At 39.1% G+C, this 17,027-nt stretch overlaps 1 protein-coding gene across 1 annotated transcript in view; it reads right to left on the bottom strand.

The window, feature by feature from the left end:
* Positions 1-4,464: 4,464 nt before the first annotated feature.
* The window catches only part of C5H6orf118 (chromosome 5 C6orf118 homolog), a 34,068-nt gene continuing 21,505 nt past the window's right edge, over positions 4,465-17,027 (bottom strand). Inside the window, exons 5-10 of the mRNA XM_046006839.1 lie at positions 15,936-16,060; positions 13,127-13,185; positions 8,827-9,008; positions 7,074-7,127; positions 6,260-6,321; positions 4,465-4,537 (exon numbers count right to left, since the gene is read on the bottom strand). Of these exons, the coding sequence (XP_045862795.1) occupies positions 4,465-4,537; positions 6,260-6,321; positions 7,074-7,127; positions 8,827-9,008; positions 13,127-13,185; positions 15,936-16,060 (555 nt within the window). The remainder of the gene's footprint in view (positions 4,538-6,259; positions 6,322-7,073; positions 7,128-8,826; positions 9,009-13,126; positions 13,186-15,935; positions 16,061-17,027) is intronic.

Genomic DNA, 17,027 nt, shown 5'->3' with positions numbered 1-17,027 from the left:
CATGACCTGAGCCAAAGGTAGATGCTTAACTGACTGAGCTACCCAGGTGCCCCTAAATTTAAATTTTAAATTAAAATTTAAAAATTTAAATAAGATATTTCCTAATCTGTAAAATAATAACTGTAACCTACCACATAAGATCACACGGAAACTAAAAGAATACAGGTTAAATGCATAGAATAGTGTCTAGCATATAATAAGTGTTTAACAAGTGTTAGCATAGTACTTATAGAAAATAATATAATACTTATGAATCTACTATCAATATTAAACATATATTAAGATATCAGAATATTTGCTTCATATTTTTTCTTTTTTTATTAACATAGCATGTTTCATATTTTTTAAAAGAAATAAAACACCATACATACTACTGAAATATTAAAGCCCACCTGAGCCTTCTCTTTTCCCTCTCCTCTTTTCCCTACAGTTTTTTTTTTTTTTAAAGATTTTATTTATTTATTTGACAGAGAGAGATCACAAGTAGACAGAGAGGCAGGCAGAGAGAGAGAGAGAGAGGGAAGCAGGCTCGCCACTGAGCAGAGAGCCCGATGCGGGACTCGATCCCAGGACCCTGAGATCATGACCTGAGCCGAAGGCAGCGGCTTAACCCACTGAGCCACCCAGGCGCCCCTCTTTTCCCTACAGTTAATCAACATCCTAGAATTAGTGAATTTCATACCAATGTATGTTTAATTTTATATTTATATTAATAATACTACCATTATGTACTCTACTGAAACTACTTTTTTCACCCAACATTATGGTTTTGCTATTTACTCATGTCGATGTATGTGGGTCTATTTCTTTTATCTGCTTTATAGTGTTCCATTTAAAGACGACCACCAGGACCATTACTACCCTACTCAGAAAAAAATGATGCTGCTTCTGTTTTCTAGTATCAGGGTTATTCGGTGAACATCAATAGATCAAATATCTAGATAGATAGATAGATAGATAGATGGATGGATGGATGGATGATAGACAGGACAAGATAGAGAACAAGAGAAAATGAGGAAGAGAAGCTTCCTTAGGTACATGCACATGAGGTTCTTTAGGGTAAACACAGTAAATCGATGTAGACAAGGTCATGTCACAATAATGAGTTAACCCTGATCTCCACTGGCCTGATCTGACAAAGTTTATGTCTCACACATGTTCTGTGCCCAAAATGGTGGGCTCTGTTGAAGAACTAGGTACACAGAAGGCCCAGTGTCCCAGCAGCCACACCACCTGGAAGAAACACAAGTCTTTACAATGTCTACAGTAGAAAAATATCTCTCTCATGGTCCACATTCTGATTAAGAAATTCCTTTGCTCACCTATTTCTTTGCATAAAACACAGTGCCATCCTCTCTAAGGGAGAAAAATCCCCCCTGTCACCACATCCAGCTCAAAGTCCAAGATCCCTAAAGGAGACACAACTTTTTTCCCATCCTTTGAGAACCAGGATAATTGCAATACATTTACGAGTGGATGTTCATACCAAGGCGAGGACACACACACAGCAGTGCATGGTCTGTAGCATTCCCGAAGCCCTAGAGAAGACCAAGGCACAGGGTGAAGTCTGACGGCATCGGGTCGGAGCTCTTGTTCGTTGCCCTTATCACTGGTTTGGCCGTCCTTTGCCCTCCTCGGGCGCATCTGAAGGGGACTTAGGGGACTACATTCTCTTAGGGGATATACAGATTCTTCAGTCTGCCTTCTGCTCTTCATGGATGTTCGGGGACCCAGGGCTGTTAAAGCTTTTGAGTGGCAATGGACTCACTTACCTTGGTTTCCTGATTGCCTGTAATCTTCAAACTCCCTCAAAAACTCAGTGCCCTTCCAATCCATTTGCTTCCAGTCAGTTCCACATGCCCACAGTTTGGTTAGAGTTGCTCTCAGATCTCTTTCCTTTCTCCTCCTCATGGCTCATCCCTAATGGTCCATTCAGACAGGAGGCTATGGGCTTTGATGAAAAGGCCACACTTGTAATGCATTCTTTACTTTCAGACATATAATCTGCCTGTAGATTTTTTTAAAACTTCATCTCTTGAATCTGTGAACTGAAGTCAGTCATCTTTTCCCACACTGAGAAGTCACATTTCTGTTTCTCTGTATTCCCCTTTATTTCTTTCTACACATAAGCTGATCTCTCCAGAACTCACCCTTCCTCTCCCGTGTTATCACAATCATCCCACATCGGCTCAAACAAGCTACATAACCCTCATGCCAGCAGGCCTGATTCTGCAAGATTCTGGGAACACACAGGTATTCAGTGAGCTTGTTGCCAAATTACCTCCCAACCGTTCCTGTCGATTTACACTTGCTCCGGCAGTGGGTAAAAGCGTACCTACCCACATCCTTGTATCCTTTAGTTTTATCAGGCTTTCTTTCTCGCTGTTGGCATTCTTTTCACAAGTCTGTACAACAAACAACTGTCAGCTCCTGGAGGATTGGGGCCATGTTTTCTTTTTTTGTCGTTTCTTTTTTAAATTTTGATTTATTTTTTTAAATTTCTTTTCAGTGTTCCAGAATTCATTGTTTATGCACCACACCCTGTGCTCCATGCAATCCATGCCCTCCTTAATACCCACCACCAGGCTCACCCTACCCCCCACCCCACCCCCCTCCAAAACCCTCAGTTTGTTTCCCAGAGTCCACAGTCTCTCACGGTTTATCTCCCCCTCCCATTGGCCATATTTTCATTTCCATACTTCCAGCAAGCAGCAAACATCTGAAATGTACCTGAAGTTGATCTAATGAATGTTGCTTGAATACACGAATGAGTGGTGGGATTACTTACATTGCTTAAGTGAAAAGTTTACCAATCCAAAGAATACCCATAACAAAGTGCCAGCTACAAGAGTTTGATCTTGACAAGGTCTGATTACAACCAAAGTCACATCTCTTCCAAAACAGTGCTTTTGTGACATCAGAATAAAGACCAAACAACAAAGGGAATTTCCAGCCCCTGTTCGCCTCCCCAGGAAATCCACTCAGGCCTTCCCGACTAAAGTCCTCTTAAACAGACCAGCACGCCCTTCTGCCTCTAGATCCAGCCTCCCCTCCTTTCTAATCGAATCATCCCTGAATCCTGCCTCTCGAGTCAATGGCTGTCCCTCGCTCAACAAGTAAGTAAATTCGGCTTTGATTGTTGGTCTGTTTCTTCTACTCCTAGCAGTCTTTATGTCACTGCAATGTATAAACATTCATCACGCAGTGGTGAAACTTTAGGAATTGAGCACACCAAATCTGGGATTGGATTCCTGCTCTGTTTTTCACAGTGTAGTTTATAAACAAATCAATTCATCCCTTCACATTTTTATTCTCTCCGCCGTATGATGGGAAATAATGGTGCTTACTTAATAAGATCCCAGCGAACATGAATAACCAATAGAAGGGAACTTGAACTTAGAGAATTCAACAAACATGAATAACGCCCAATTTATTTCTATATATGGTGACATTTGCAGCTTCAGGGGCCACCATTTCATCTCTAAAAGCAGGATGACTCCTGCCCCAGGAAGAGCTACCGGATTTGAACAGAGCTGTGATGAAAACACCACCCTGACCTTGACCTCCCAGTCCATAGGAAGCAAAACCCACTCACCCCCCCACCAACACACACCACCCCTCTCTCACCCTGAGCTCAAACTCTACTCTTCCAGGTTGGGATCAAATCACCCCTACCTTTGATCCTCACCACAGCCCTGTATACGGCTGTCCAAAGAAACTGGACTAGTATTTGTTCTAAGGGCTCAGACTAGATTATAGGCAAAGTGGGCATTAAAAAAAATCTTAGTCACGGGACTCCTAGGTGGCTCAGTGGGTTAAACCGTTGCCTTCAGCTCAGGTCTAGATCCCCGGGTCCTGGGATTGAGTCCTGCTTCTCTCTGCCTCTGCCTGCCACTCTGCCTACTTATGCGCGCTCTCTCTCTCTCTCCATCTGACAAATAAATAAATTCTTTTTAAAAAATCCGAGTCACAATGTTGACATGAAGATCACAGTCAGTCAAGACCCACATGTATTGAAAAGCACCATGCCAGTTCTGTAACCTTTCAGAGCACTGCATCACTTACAATCAGTAAAGATTATTTAGTTTATGAGTGTTAATTCTGTGATTGCTACATTAAATGTTTATATATAAACTTGCATTGGCAAATAAGAAACATATTTGATCTGTATTGTAGCAGTGCTGAATTTCTTATTCCGATCAAATAATTGAAAGTATTTTTCCCCAGAGAAAATTACTGAAGGAAAGCAGAAAATACTCTAAGAACTAGTATCGCTATAAATATATATACAAAAGGAAAACTAATCACATGCACACATGTATTTATTCCAATATCTTGAGTAGAATACATATACTACGTTAACTTTATTGGAGATTAAAACTGACAAAACGAGATGTATCTTCATTAATTTATAAATCTGCAAACATTCGTGCTACGAACATGGTGGCTATGAATTTTCATAGGTCATTTTCCAATCACTTGATTAGTTTCTGTTTCCTTTAAGTTTACAAATTCTTTAATAAAATCCCAAAGGTTCCTTAAACACAAGTGAACACAATAGATTAGACAAAAATGCCTCAAGGATAAGAGAAAATTTTAAAACAAACATTTATTTTAAGACGTAATTACTCAAAAACACAAAGTGAGACTCTGTAATCTTCAACTTCCATTTTAAAGGACTTCTTGCAGAATTTTGGCCTGGAATGTAGCAAAGATTCTCCTTGTATTTGGACACAATCCCCTGCAGTATTTTCCAGACAAAGTATAGTATGGCAGCAGATGTAGATTTATCTTGGAGATAATGATGATTAAACTTTAGGTCCATCCACTCTCATTGCCAAAACTATGGAAGGAGCCTTCCCAATTTTGTATGCATAATTCTATCTTCTTTTCTTTGAGGACACCCCACCTGTGTGGTTCACTCAGTCACCATTCTACCACTGTTCTCCCGTGACTCTCTCTACTGTGTGAGCTAGAAAGTAGAGTGTACTATCTCCTAGACTCCTTTGTGGGTAAGAATTGTCTTGGGGCATGGTGCTGGGCACTGAGATATGGGTGTAAGTCCCTGAAAGCACTTCCCCTTCTAAATAAAACAGAAAAGTCTCCTGATGAGAAGCTCTTTGCCTTTTGTCCTCCCCTTTCCCCTTTATTTCTCTTTGGGATGTGGACCTAAGCCTGAAGATAGTCACACTGAGGCCTCCAGGAGGAAAACCATACTCAAGGAAAACAAAGAAGAAAGATAGAAGATACTGGTTCCTTGATATTATCATTGAACCAAGGCCACCTACAACTAAATGTCTTTTAACTGTTGTTACAAATTAGCACTTTCCATACTTAAAACAGCAATGGTTTTCTGTTGCTCCCAGCCTTACCAAATCCTGAAATGTAAACTGTAGTACCAATTCTAAGAAAATTAACTATATAAAGCTAAATTTATGTAATTGATACTATAAATCAGCCATTTCATTTTTAAATTAAAATTGTCAGAGTGGAGAGAGTCAATTATCATAAGATTTCACTTATTTGTGAAACATAAGGAATAGAATGGAGGATATTAGGAGAAGGAAGAGAAAAATGAAGGGGGTGGGAAATCAGAGGGGGAGACGAACCATGAGAGACTATCAACTACAGGAGACAAACTGAGGGTTTTAGAGGGGAAAGAGATGGGGGGATGGATGAGCCCAGTGATGTGTATTGAGGAGGGCACGTGTTGCATGGAGCACTGGGAGTTAAATGCAAACAATGAATCTCGGAGCACTGCATCAAAAACTAATGATGTTTGTATCTTTAGGGTAAATACTGTTAGGCTGAAAAAATAAATTAATTAATTAATTATTAAAAATAAAAAAAACTAATGATGTACTGTATGGTGACTAACATAACATAATAAAAAAAACCTGTCAGAGTAATAAATGCACAGCATTCTTCAAAAATTTAATGTCACTAAAAGCCATATAATTTGAGAAAGGAAAGTCACCACAGTCACCGTCTCCCCACCTTCCTGATCCCTGCCTGTGAGAAATTACCCTCAATTCTTCAGTTCTTTCCAAAGAACTGCCAAGTAATATATAGTGATTGAGATTTAAATCTTGGGCTAAGAATTCTTGAGCCCAGAAAAGAATATAACATATATATTTAAAGTTAACACTTATGAATAGAAACATTTCGGAGCACTGTCCTGTCTAATGCAGATCTGAGTGGACGGTTTTGAGGGAGCGTGAGATTGCCTCACTTCTTTTATCACGTCATCAACACTTACCGTTGCTCGTCCTCACTCATCTTACTCTTCTCCATGGTCTGCTTCACCTGGCTTTCAATAACCTGCAAAACCAAATCATTTGGGCATGTATAATGGCATGAGACTGACCTTATCTGATAAGAAGATTGAATCAAAATTGAATACCACTTCTAGAATCAGGCACAAAATACAAATGTACATTGTATATAATACAGAGGGATATACATATCCAATTGAAGCAGAATTACAGTCTGTTAAGCAGCAAATTGTTAGTGTGTGTTCTGGAAGGATATCCTGAAAGTCATTAGAGAACCAATTTATTATATTCCCTGGTACCAGATAAACTCATTACAACTCACTGTTACATGTGCAAGCGTTAGAGAAAAGGTCAATTCTGATCGGCATATTCAGCGATTAAAAAAGGATGTTTATTTTTTTCATTAATACCTTAGGTTACACATGTCCCGTTTTAAGCTAATGTCTGCATAGTGAGATATTCTCAGCATTACAGAAAGTTATTATTTAGAAAAATAGTGTATTTGGGGCTCCTGGGTGGCTCAGTGGGTTAAAGCCTCTGCCTTTGGCTCAGGTCATGATCCCAGGGTCCTGAGATCGAGCCCCACATCGGGTTCTCTGCTGGGCGGGGAGCCTGCTTCCCCCTCTCTCTCTGCCTGCCTCTCTGCCTACTTGTGATCTCTGTCAAATAAATAAATAAATAAATCTTTTAAAAAAGGAAAAATAATGTATATATTCTTATTTTGTTTAGGACAAGAAGCACACACACATCAATAAAGGAAATATTCCTACTGAAAAACATTAATTCACAAATACTTACATGCATTTTCTTCTTTAAAATTCTATTTGCTGTTTCCAATTTTATAGCTTCAGTCTGAAGAAGAAATGGTTTTAAAAGTAAGATACTTGGTTAAGAATATTTATTAAATACTTCTCCCCATTTATGGGACAAAGATTATTATGTAAATGATGTTATTCTAATTTCAAAAGTACCCAACAGCATACCATTTTTTTTTAAGATTTTATTTATTTATTTGACAGACAGAGATTACAAGTAGGCAGAGAGGCAGGCAGAGAGAGAGAGGAGGAAGCAGGCTGTCCGCAGAGCAGAGAGCCCGATGCGGGGCTCGATCCCAGAACCCTGGGATCATGACCTGAGCCGAAGGCAGAGGCTTTAACCCACTGAGCCACCCAGGCGCCCCATACCATTTAAAAACAGATGAATGAACAAAACATGACTTGAAGGACATGTGGCAAAGAGAGATCAGTAGCCTCCTAGTAGGTCTAAAACTAGAGAAGATAAGGGTTGATATTAGAAAAACCCAGAGAAGTTTAGGGAAATTCTAAAAAAGTTCCTTAATTTCTGTAATTAATAACAGACTTTGTTAAGGTGGCTAGATACAATATAAAATACAAATATCAGGGGCACCTGGGTGGCTCAGTCAGTTAAGCATCTGACTCTTGATTTCCAGGATCTCAGAGTCACGGGATGGATCCCCACGTGGGGCTCTGTGCTCAGCGTGTTTCTCCCTCTGTTTCTCCCACGTGTTTCTCTGTTTCTCCCTCTTCCTCTGCCCCTCCGCCCACTTATGTGCTCTCACTCATTCTCTCTCTCGTGCTCTCTCCCAAATAAATAAATAAAATCTTAAATAAATAAATAAATAAATAAGAACAGACTGTAAACAAAAAACAGAAGCAAATCTGACACATTATTTTAAAAGAGAGAAAGACGTCAAAATAAGTTTAAACTATCACCACCTTCCTATACACTTTATAATCTTCTTTTTTAAAAAATGGTGCTGGGAAAATACATGTAACTATACAACCATGAGAAGAAGAAGAATCATGTGTCACTTATAAACTCTATAACTAAGTGATAACATTGAGTCAAATTCTACACAAATAAAAATCAGGTTGTAACATAAAAATCAGGGCAGCATAACATTTCAAAACATAGATTACAATCTACATTACACTGTTCATCAAAAATTGGTTAGTGATAATTGTTAAAGACGACTTTTAATATAGCAGACTCTCCTTTCTATGGTAGTAACTGATTTCTATCTTCTAACGTAATTGTACAACTCACTGAAAATCTGTGAGTTTCAGTGTGACACAATGAAAATAATGAGGGCTTTAGAGCCCCAAAGGCATTAAGCTTCAACCCCAGCTTTGCCATGTAAACTGTGTCATCTTGGGCAGGTTACTTAAACCCTCTGAGCTTCAGCTCAATCTAATTAGTACATATTAGATACTAAAAGTTGGCAGTCATGAATTTCATGACAAGCGTCTTCAAAATTGTTAAACTTCAAGAGACATCAATTGACCTGAAAGAGATCCAATTGAAACCTTTACGGAACTCTATAGAATTTTTAATCACCTTTGTTTTTGTTGTTTTAGCTAGATGTATTAATTATTCTAATCATTTGCTACAAATGTTTTGCAACAAAAATATATTTGGACCAATTTTTCCATTATTGTTTACCCAGCTGCAAAAGGAAATTGCTTCGTGTGTTTGCCAACATCTTCAAGCAGATGAACAATGTAAACATTCAAATAAATAAATTACATACCTCTATGCTTTTAATCCTATTCTCAGTGATATGTGAAATTCCCGTATGAAGCAAATTTGTTTTGATTTCTCTTTCAAGAGCTTGAATTTCATCCCATTTATTAAGTATTTCACACCTCTTCTTTTCGACCTTCTCAATAAGAGTGAGGTGATCCTCATCCATTACATCTTTCTTAGATAATTCTGGAAATATTTTTAAAAGCAAAGGAGTACTCTTTATTACATCATCTCTTATTAATGGTATTGTGCATTACTAACAGTATTATGTATGTTATATATAGCTATAAAATCTAATATGACTCAAGCTCCAAGCACATCAATAAAAATGATCTGATCCAAGAATGGGGATATTCCTCCTCTAATTTATTTATACAATCAACAAGTATTTATTGAGCGCCCAATTTGAGCACCCAACATAATGTGAGGAAGATGCAAGGACAACTTTGCAGAAGAAGTGTGACAAAGTTGAGACCCAAAGGTGAAAAGGCGTTAGACAAGGGAAGGGATAATGAATGGGGCAGGAGATCAGAACTTGGCACGTTTCAGGGAAAAAAAAAAAGCTATATATAAGGGTGGGAACATTGAGGGCCAGGGAGTGACATCAATGAATACTAGAAAGGAAGCAGGGGGAGATCTGAAAAGGTCTTATAACCTATGTTAGGAAATTAGTCAGTGTTGAAGGTTTTTAAGCTGGGGTCAGCACACACAATGGTCTTTCTACAGTACCAAAAGTAGATGAGAAAGGGTGAAGCTGGAACAGGATGACCAGTCAGAAAGCTACTACACTCATCCAAGCAAGATCAGATCAGGATAGTACCTGAGACATAAAGAGAAGTGGAGAGATACAAAAAAGATTTAGGGAATGAGAACAAGGAAGGTTTGGTAACTGACTGGATCCAGATGCAGAGGACAGGTAGGTATCAAAATAACACCTAGGTTTCAGCTTTGCTACAGCGAGGAACAGAGGCAGTCTGATAGGGTGGAGGAGGAAAGATTTCTGCCACAGGCTTTCTGACTCAACTTCCATGTGTTTGGTGATGACATTCACTGAAACAGAGTTTAATCCGGGATGTGCTGAGTTGAAGTGCCTATGGGATACTCAAGTGGCCATATCCAGTAAGTAATTGGATATAGGAATCTCAAGCCTCAAAAAGAGATTTGGGCAGGAAAAAGATTTGGAATGAAAGATGTGTGCATTGAACCACAGACATGTTCGGTTCCAACAAACGTCAATATTGAAGGGTTCAGAAAGGTGAAGGAGACATTAAGAGTAACTCACTGCTAAAGGAACTTCATCATCAAACAGCACAGTTAGATTCTGACTACAGTGGTAAGACAATTTCTTTGAGAAGGAATGACTAATCCTTTTTCGTAGGAAAAAGGGCAATTCAAAGAGTGATAACATTTACCCATACATGGTGAACAACACAGAAACCACTGCCATCATTCAAACTTGCCAAATTTGGAAGAAGAAAAAACTTTGAAGAAGAGTTTTAAAATTGGGGGGAATTAGCTAAGCAGATACACAATGAACTAAACAAGGAAGCAGAAACAGCCAGGGTTACGCTTTTACACAAAAATAAACTATGACGTCTGATCCCCTCCTTAACCTGAGCAGAAGGTTTTAACCTACAACAATTACCTGGGGACACAGGAGCCAAAAGGAGTGAAAGACCACTTCAATGATCCAATGTTCATTCAATGTTACCCCTTTTCTACCAAAAGAGGAAGACAAAGGAGGCACCTGGGTGCCTCACTCAGTTAAGCATTTCCCTTTGGTTCAGGTCATGGTCCCAGAGTCCTGGGATCGAGCCCCACATTGGGGTCCCTGCTCTGTGTGGAGTCTGCTTGTCCCTCTCCCTCTCCTCCTGCTAACTCCCTCCCTCTCTCTCTCTCAAATAAATAAATAAAATGTTAAAAAAGAGAAAGAGAGAAAAAGACTGAGGTACCAGAAGGGGGAAGTTCCACAGAAAATACATACATACAGAGGCTCCTGAATTAGAAAGCTTTAGGAAAAGAATAAAGGAAGATGAACAGAAGCCACCAGATTTCTTCAATAGCAGTGGAAAATGTCAGAAACAGCTGGAATCAACTATTAAAAAGCATTTACTACAGTTCTAGAAATTAGCAATGTCTTCTTGTTTATTGTTTTTCAATCACTGATGTTTTATCCTATTAGCAATTAGCAATGAAGATCTTAAATCTAAAAGAAAAATGGGATAATTACCATATGATTCCACTCATAAATGGAACCTTGAAAAAAAAAAAGAACAAACAAAAAGCAGAATCAGACGTATACCTACAGAGAACAAAGTAATTGTTGCCAGACGGAAGGGGCTAGAGGGATGGACAAAATGAGTGAATTGGAGAGGAAGACTCAGGCTTCCAGTTACAGGATGAGTAAGGCACAGTGTTAAAGAACAGAGCATAAGGAATTCAGTCACTGATACTGTAACAGCGATGAACTTGGATAGATGATAGCTACACTCCTGGTGAGCATCCCATAATGCACAAATGTGTCAAATCACCAAGTTGTACACCTGGAATTAATGTAACATTGTGTCAGTTATACTCATATTGAGAAAAGAAGAAAAAAGAAAAGAAGGAAAGAAAAGAAAAGAAAATGGTGGAGATGTGTTAGGAGACAGCAAGGAAACAGGAAACAGGGAGCTGGAGTCCCATCCATGACTTTTCTATAGGAGGAACCCAAGAATACACATGGGTGCAGGAGAAAAATGGCCCCCACCCTCCTGTAAGTCCTAACAACACGGTCAGAAGACAAGCACTGCACCAACCTAGGATAAAAAAGAGGCCAGGACTGTGGCCACAAGAAGACTTTGGAAGCCGGCCAGCAGGTGACTCACCGAGGTGCTGCTTGCAGGGAGGAAAGAAGTCACAGAAGGAAACAAAAGATCCAAGTAAGAAGGGGCATTTGAGGCCAAGTTCTGCTAAGACCTTAAAACAGGTTAGTCTGTAAGTATACCCCAGAAGTTGCTGAGGTGAGGGGAAAGTGATGCCAGCATGAGTTAGCATTTAACAAACTTGGAAGAAAAATGACATTTGGCTGAATCATTGCATTAATAGTATATATAGAACATATTTTGGTTACTTAATCATATTCTTAACTGTGTATCTAATTTTAAAATAATTTTAATATTTAATGCATAAGGGTTCATAAATGTAATTAGATTCCATCAACTGTGTAGTCTTCCTCACAAGCGGCCATGAGGAAGAGGAGGAATGGGCAGGACCACTCCCCTGAGCCAAGCTCCCTGGTCCTACTTCCCATGGATACTTGCATTTATTTAATCCTCACAGCACACCTGAGCAGGAAAGACCATCATTATCCTAAACTAACAGGCAGGCAGCTGAGACTAATGGAGTTGCGATAACGAAGTTGGCGGTCTGGGGGATCCACCAGCCCCGTGGCCTGCCAGGGAGAAGAGTCCAGCCCAGCGCACCATGGGAGCGGGGCTGAACCTGACAGAATGTGTCTGTAAGACAGAGGACATCACAAACTGGGACAGCCTGGGAAACGTATTGTTTGTGAACACTGATTTCTTTGAGCCGGGAAAAGAGATGCACAGGTTCTGGAATCCAGAATGGACTGTCATCATTGCTGTTACGCTGGCAACCACGAGAGGCCACAGCCCCTGTGCTGTGGTTCAGTCCCTTGTGGGGCGCTGAGTGGTGTCCACAGCCCCCTCCAAAGCCTGTCATTATGCCAAGACCCTTTCTGTAGGGTACGATTAGTCCTTCAGCACTCCCTCATGGGAAATGTTCCCGTATGCATATCACTTGCTCAGCTTCTTAGGATCTATTCCACATGTCTTGGTCAAAACGTGACATAATTCTTTCTACAGGAGGTCTTGACTAAGTTCGTTATTCCGCTAAAAACCACAAGGATCTTAGAAAAGAAGGATGTGGTGTCCATGTCCAGAGAAACTAAAAAACTGAAGGTGCGCAAAGCACCAGCAACAGCCGTCTTAATCTCCACACCTGACAGGACCGATTAAAGAGATGAATAGTCTCCTACCTTTAAAGTACTTCATTTAACCTCTTCAGATTAAATGAGAACTTGCTGGATTTCTAAACAACTTGACAGAAAAAAAACGTACATGAATAAAATTTAATAAGCTTTCTGAAAAACAAACAAAAAGAAAAGAAAAGAAAACAAAACAAACAAAAAAAACTGTTTCAAACGAATAATAGCAGGCAGCCCTAAATCGCAGATAGTCACAGACGAGGACATGAAGATTCTTCACGCAGAGGTCAGAAGGACACGTCCCACAACGACTTGCCTGACTTTTCCTTAGCAGATCGCAGCAGTGTTTGCTCCCTCTCGAGTTCGCTTCTGAGTCTACAGGTTTGGTGATTAAAAAAAAGAAAAAAAAAAAGAAGTAAAACATCAGAACTCCATTCATAGCTTTCTTCCTTATTTATTTTATGCCACAAGTCTTTCTTAAAAATTGAGAAACAAAAAGTGATCTCAGTTTCTATCAAAAAAGATCCTTTGAAACCCTATATAAAATGAAAGCTTCGGTCAGTCAAATTAAATAAACAAAAGAATACTTTCTTACAGAGATTGTGTAAACCACTAGCTTATATATAATGGTTATATATAATATATATATATTTATATATATGATATATATGGTTAATATAAAACAAATGATTTCCTATAGTGTTTATGGATATTATTTTGTTACAAGGCAAGGAGGCAAAGAAACTAGAATTTACACTCTGAGATGGAACAGTGAAGGCACATGACTGCAGCTAGAGTGCACACTGCCTATTCCCAGACCCTGGTGATTTCCTCCCACAGATACAATTCACAAATCCCACTACTTTTACACTAAAAATAAAATAAAAGACATTTTAAAAGAAGGAAATGAAAATATCTGTAATCTTTTTGTATCCTCTCCCAGAACAAAACAAAACAAAACAAAAACTAAATCAACTGTCTTATGTCTAATACATTGCAGGACAGGGGAAGGGAGTCTAATACATATCTACATATCTCTTATACAGAGAAACCCTGCGATTCAGTTAAAAACATCAGCACCACAAATCAGTCGATGCTTCCAACCTACAGGGGCCTAATGGTTAAATAGCTTCACAGACTATTTTATCAGAGATGAAAAGAAACAGAAAAGTATTCTGACTCCTAATTTTAAGAATTTGAGATTAAATGAATTAATAAGAATGTTAACAGCCTTGTCAGTATGCAGAGTCAGGGCATTTAGTTTCCAGAAATGTTAAATATGTCATAGTTTTAAATACTATGTTCTGTTCCATTGCTTTTTCTTTTTCTTCTGGGACTTCAATTATATGTAAATTGGATCTTCTTTGCCTGCGTTCCATTTTAACCAGTTTTCCATTTTTCCTCTGTCTTTTTATTTCTTTTGTTATCTCATCTTCATTCTCTGGCTTGTTTTTTGCTTGTCACAAAAGACTATCCCTCCTTGGGTATGCAATAATTTTGTCTGGATATCTGACATAATTTTCACTTTTTCAACTATCTTTCCTCAGTGGTCAAATCTTGCTTCATGTCTTCTTTTTCATTGCTGTGTTTAGTGTTTACATTTCTAACTCAAGGTCCTTTTCACAGCTAGAAATGTTCTTTTGAGACTATTTCAGTAAGTTTGGAGTGCTGTGGTAAAGTTTTCTTCTCCAACTTTTGTTGTTGTTGGATGGTAGGAATTTTCATCAGCTAAATTTTCTCGGTCCTCATTTTATCAAGAAAGACAGTTGCTTGTCCAGACAGGGATCATTTGCAAATCTGCATTTTTGTGGGGAGGGATAGCAGTTTGGGTAGTATGTGAGGTTCCTAATTCAAGAGGACACATTTTTGTCAGAATAGCAAAGTATGCTTTTGTTGCTATTTTAGAGCGTTCTATTTTTAATTTTTTATTGGACAACTTTTTTTTTTTTTTTGGAGGTGAGAAAGAACAGCAGTGAAAGGGTCGTGTGCCCTTCAATTTTTTTTCTTTTATGGGATTCTAAACTCCCCTCCCTTGCTTCTTTTTCTCTTCAATGCATAGTTCTAAAGAATGCTGATCACTTCCTTTTAAAGCTCTTCCCACCATATCATTATCATTTCAGCAGTGTTCCTTGCTTCCATGCTCACTTCAAAGTCCTTTCCCATCTAAGTCAGTGCTCTGATAGACAGACCAGTAAACTCTGGTATTATTTAGGAAAGCTGCTCTCTCTCCCTCCCTCCACCCACCCTCTTCCACCCTTCTCTCTCTCTCTCTTCCTATTCCTTCCCTCCCCTTTCCACCTCTCCTTCCCCTTCTCCATCCCTCCCCCTCTCTCAGGACTTCCCCCTTCTCCCTGTCTCTCTCTCCCTCCTCTCCCTGTTCCCCTCCTGCTTCTTCCTCTCTCTCTCTCTCTTCCCTGCCTCCCTCTCTCTCTCTCTCTGGCCTAATTTTAGAACATGATAGGCCTTCAACCAGCTCCATTCTTCTCTCTTCCCCCACTGCCCTTGCTCTCACCAAGGTTTGCAGAAAGAGAGTAGATAATGATTCACTGGCATTTGATGTGTATTTTTCTAATTTCAAGTATTTTGAACTTTGGTGGCTTTTTGTCTTCTACTTATACTGAAAGCATGGTTGTGTCTTTGGTTTTTGTTTCTTATTTTATTTTCTTAATGATATTTTGGGTGTGTTGGCTCTGCCTCAATCTTCTTTAAATCCTCTATAAAATATATAACCTATCCAGTTGTGATTTCATCTGAAAGACTACACAGAAAAATTAAAAGATTGTTTTCGATTAAAAACATAATAAGATCATTCCTGAGAGGTTTATCTTGACTTTGCAGCAGCATCACCTATCAGTAGTTCCCCGTCTTACACAAAGATAAGACGCCTTCAGAGACCATCCCAAACCACCTTCTCCTTCCCACACAAACACCAGATTGGGTTGAATTTCCCAGTAACAGATGTAATGGCTTGTGAAAGAGGCCAGATGACAGGGTATTAGTAAAGGCAAAGTGCCTTCCCCAACAGTGCCGAAAAAAATGTAAACATATATGCTTGTCACGTGGTTTTAAAACATTATAAAATAATATAATCCCAACATAAATCAAATCAGACTGCTAACTCTTACTTGTCATTATGCTCCATGGCTGCTTTGGTGGCTGCCACCATTGCCCTCAGTTCCTCCTTGGCCTGGGTGACATCTGCAGTCTGCACTGATCTCTTCTCCAGACCCTTGGCATCAGCCAGCAGAGTCTAGGAATTGCAAGGTCATAATGAGTAAGACACACACAGGAAAGGTGAACATTTTCCTTCTTTGTTATTAATTGTATTCAAGCTATCCTGTGCCAACTAGAAATTCTAAGTAAAATAGGCAAATAGGATGAAAGAGAGGAGAAAATATTGGAGAAGGGATAACTAGTCATGTAAAGACCTGGGTAAAATATTGTTTTTTAAGATTTTATTTTCTTAAGAAAGTTAAAAAGAGGTAGGAGTTCACTGTGGGTTTGTATGGGAAAAAGAAATGCTAAATAAATTGTTCCAAGTATCTTATCATGAACACCAGAATTATTTCTAAATTGGTGAGAAACCATTTAATTTGATTATTCTACATGGATATAAAGCAATATTTAACTCAAATGTGGAGAAACAAAGATCTCTGCTTCATTAAGTGATAGGTTGCCACATTTCCAGAAACAGAAAGAGGGATCTGATATCCTGTTGACCAGGAAATTTTCATGCTGATATTTTAATGGAATAAAGGCATTTATGTTCCTTTTGGACTCAACCTCAAAAACCAAGGAATATGGTAGACCCCAACTGGAGGCTTTGTTTATTCCTGTCAAACAAAAGCTTATTTTTCTGCAGCATGAAAAGCTCAGAACAAGGAAAACTGTACATACATGCAAGTTTGAATTAAGGAGTAAATCAAAGATAGGGAAGATGACAATGAAGTAGGAGGACACCAGGCTCACTTCATCCCTCAAATACAACTAGCCAACTATCAAATCCCTAAATACCCCCCAGAAATTGAGCTGAAGACTGGCAGAACAAACTCCACAACTAAAGTTAGACAAAAACCCACATCGAAGAAGGCAGTAAGTGTGGAGACATGGTTTGGGAGAGAAATGGCTGGTGGCCAATGTAATGAGGAGAGCGCTACAGTCTCAAAGAAGGGTGAGAGACAGACTAGCACATAGGGAAGCCCACAGGAGGAACACAA

This window comes from Meles meles, chromosome 5, assembly GCF_922984935.1.
Source record: "Meles meles chromosome 5, mMelMel3.1 paternal haplotype, whole genome shotgun sequence".
Lineage (NCBI taxonomy): Eukaryota > Metazoa > Chordata > Mammalia > Carnivora > Mustelidae > Meles > Meles meles.
This window is presented reverse-complemented; position numbering and strand designations above follow the sequence as displayed.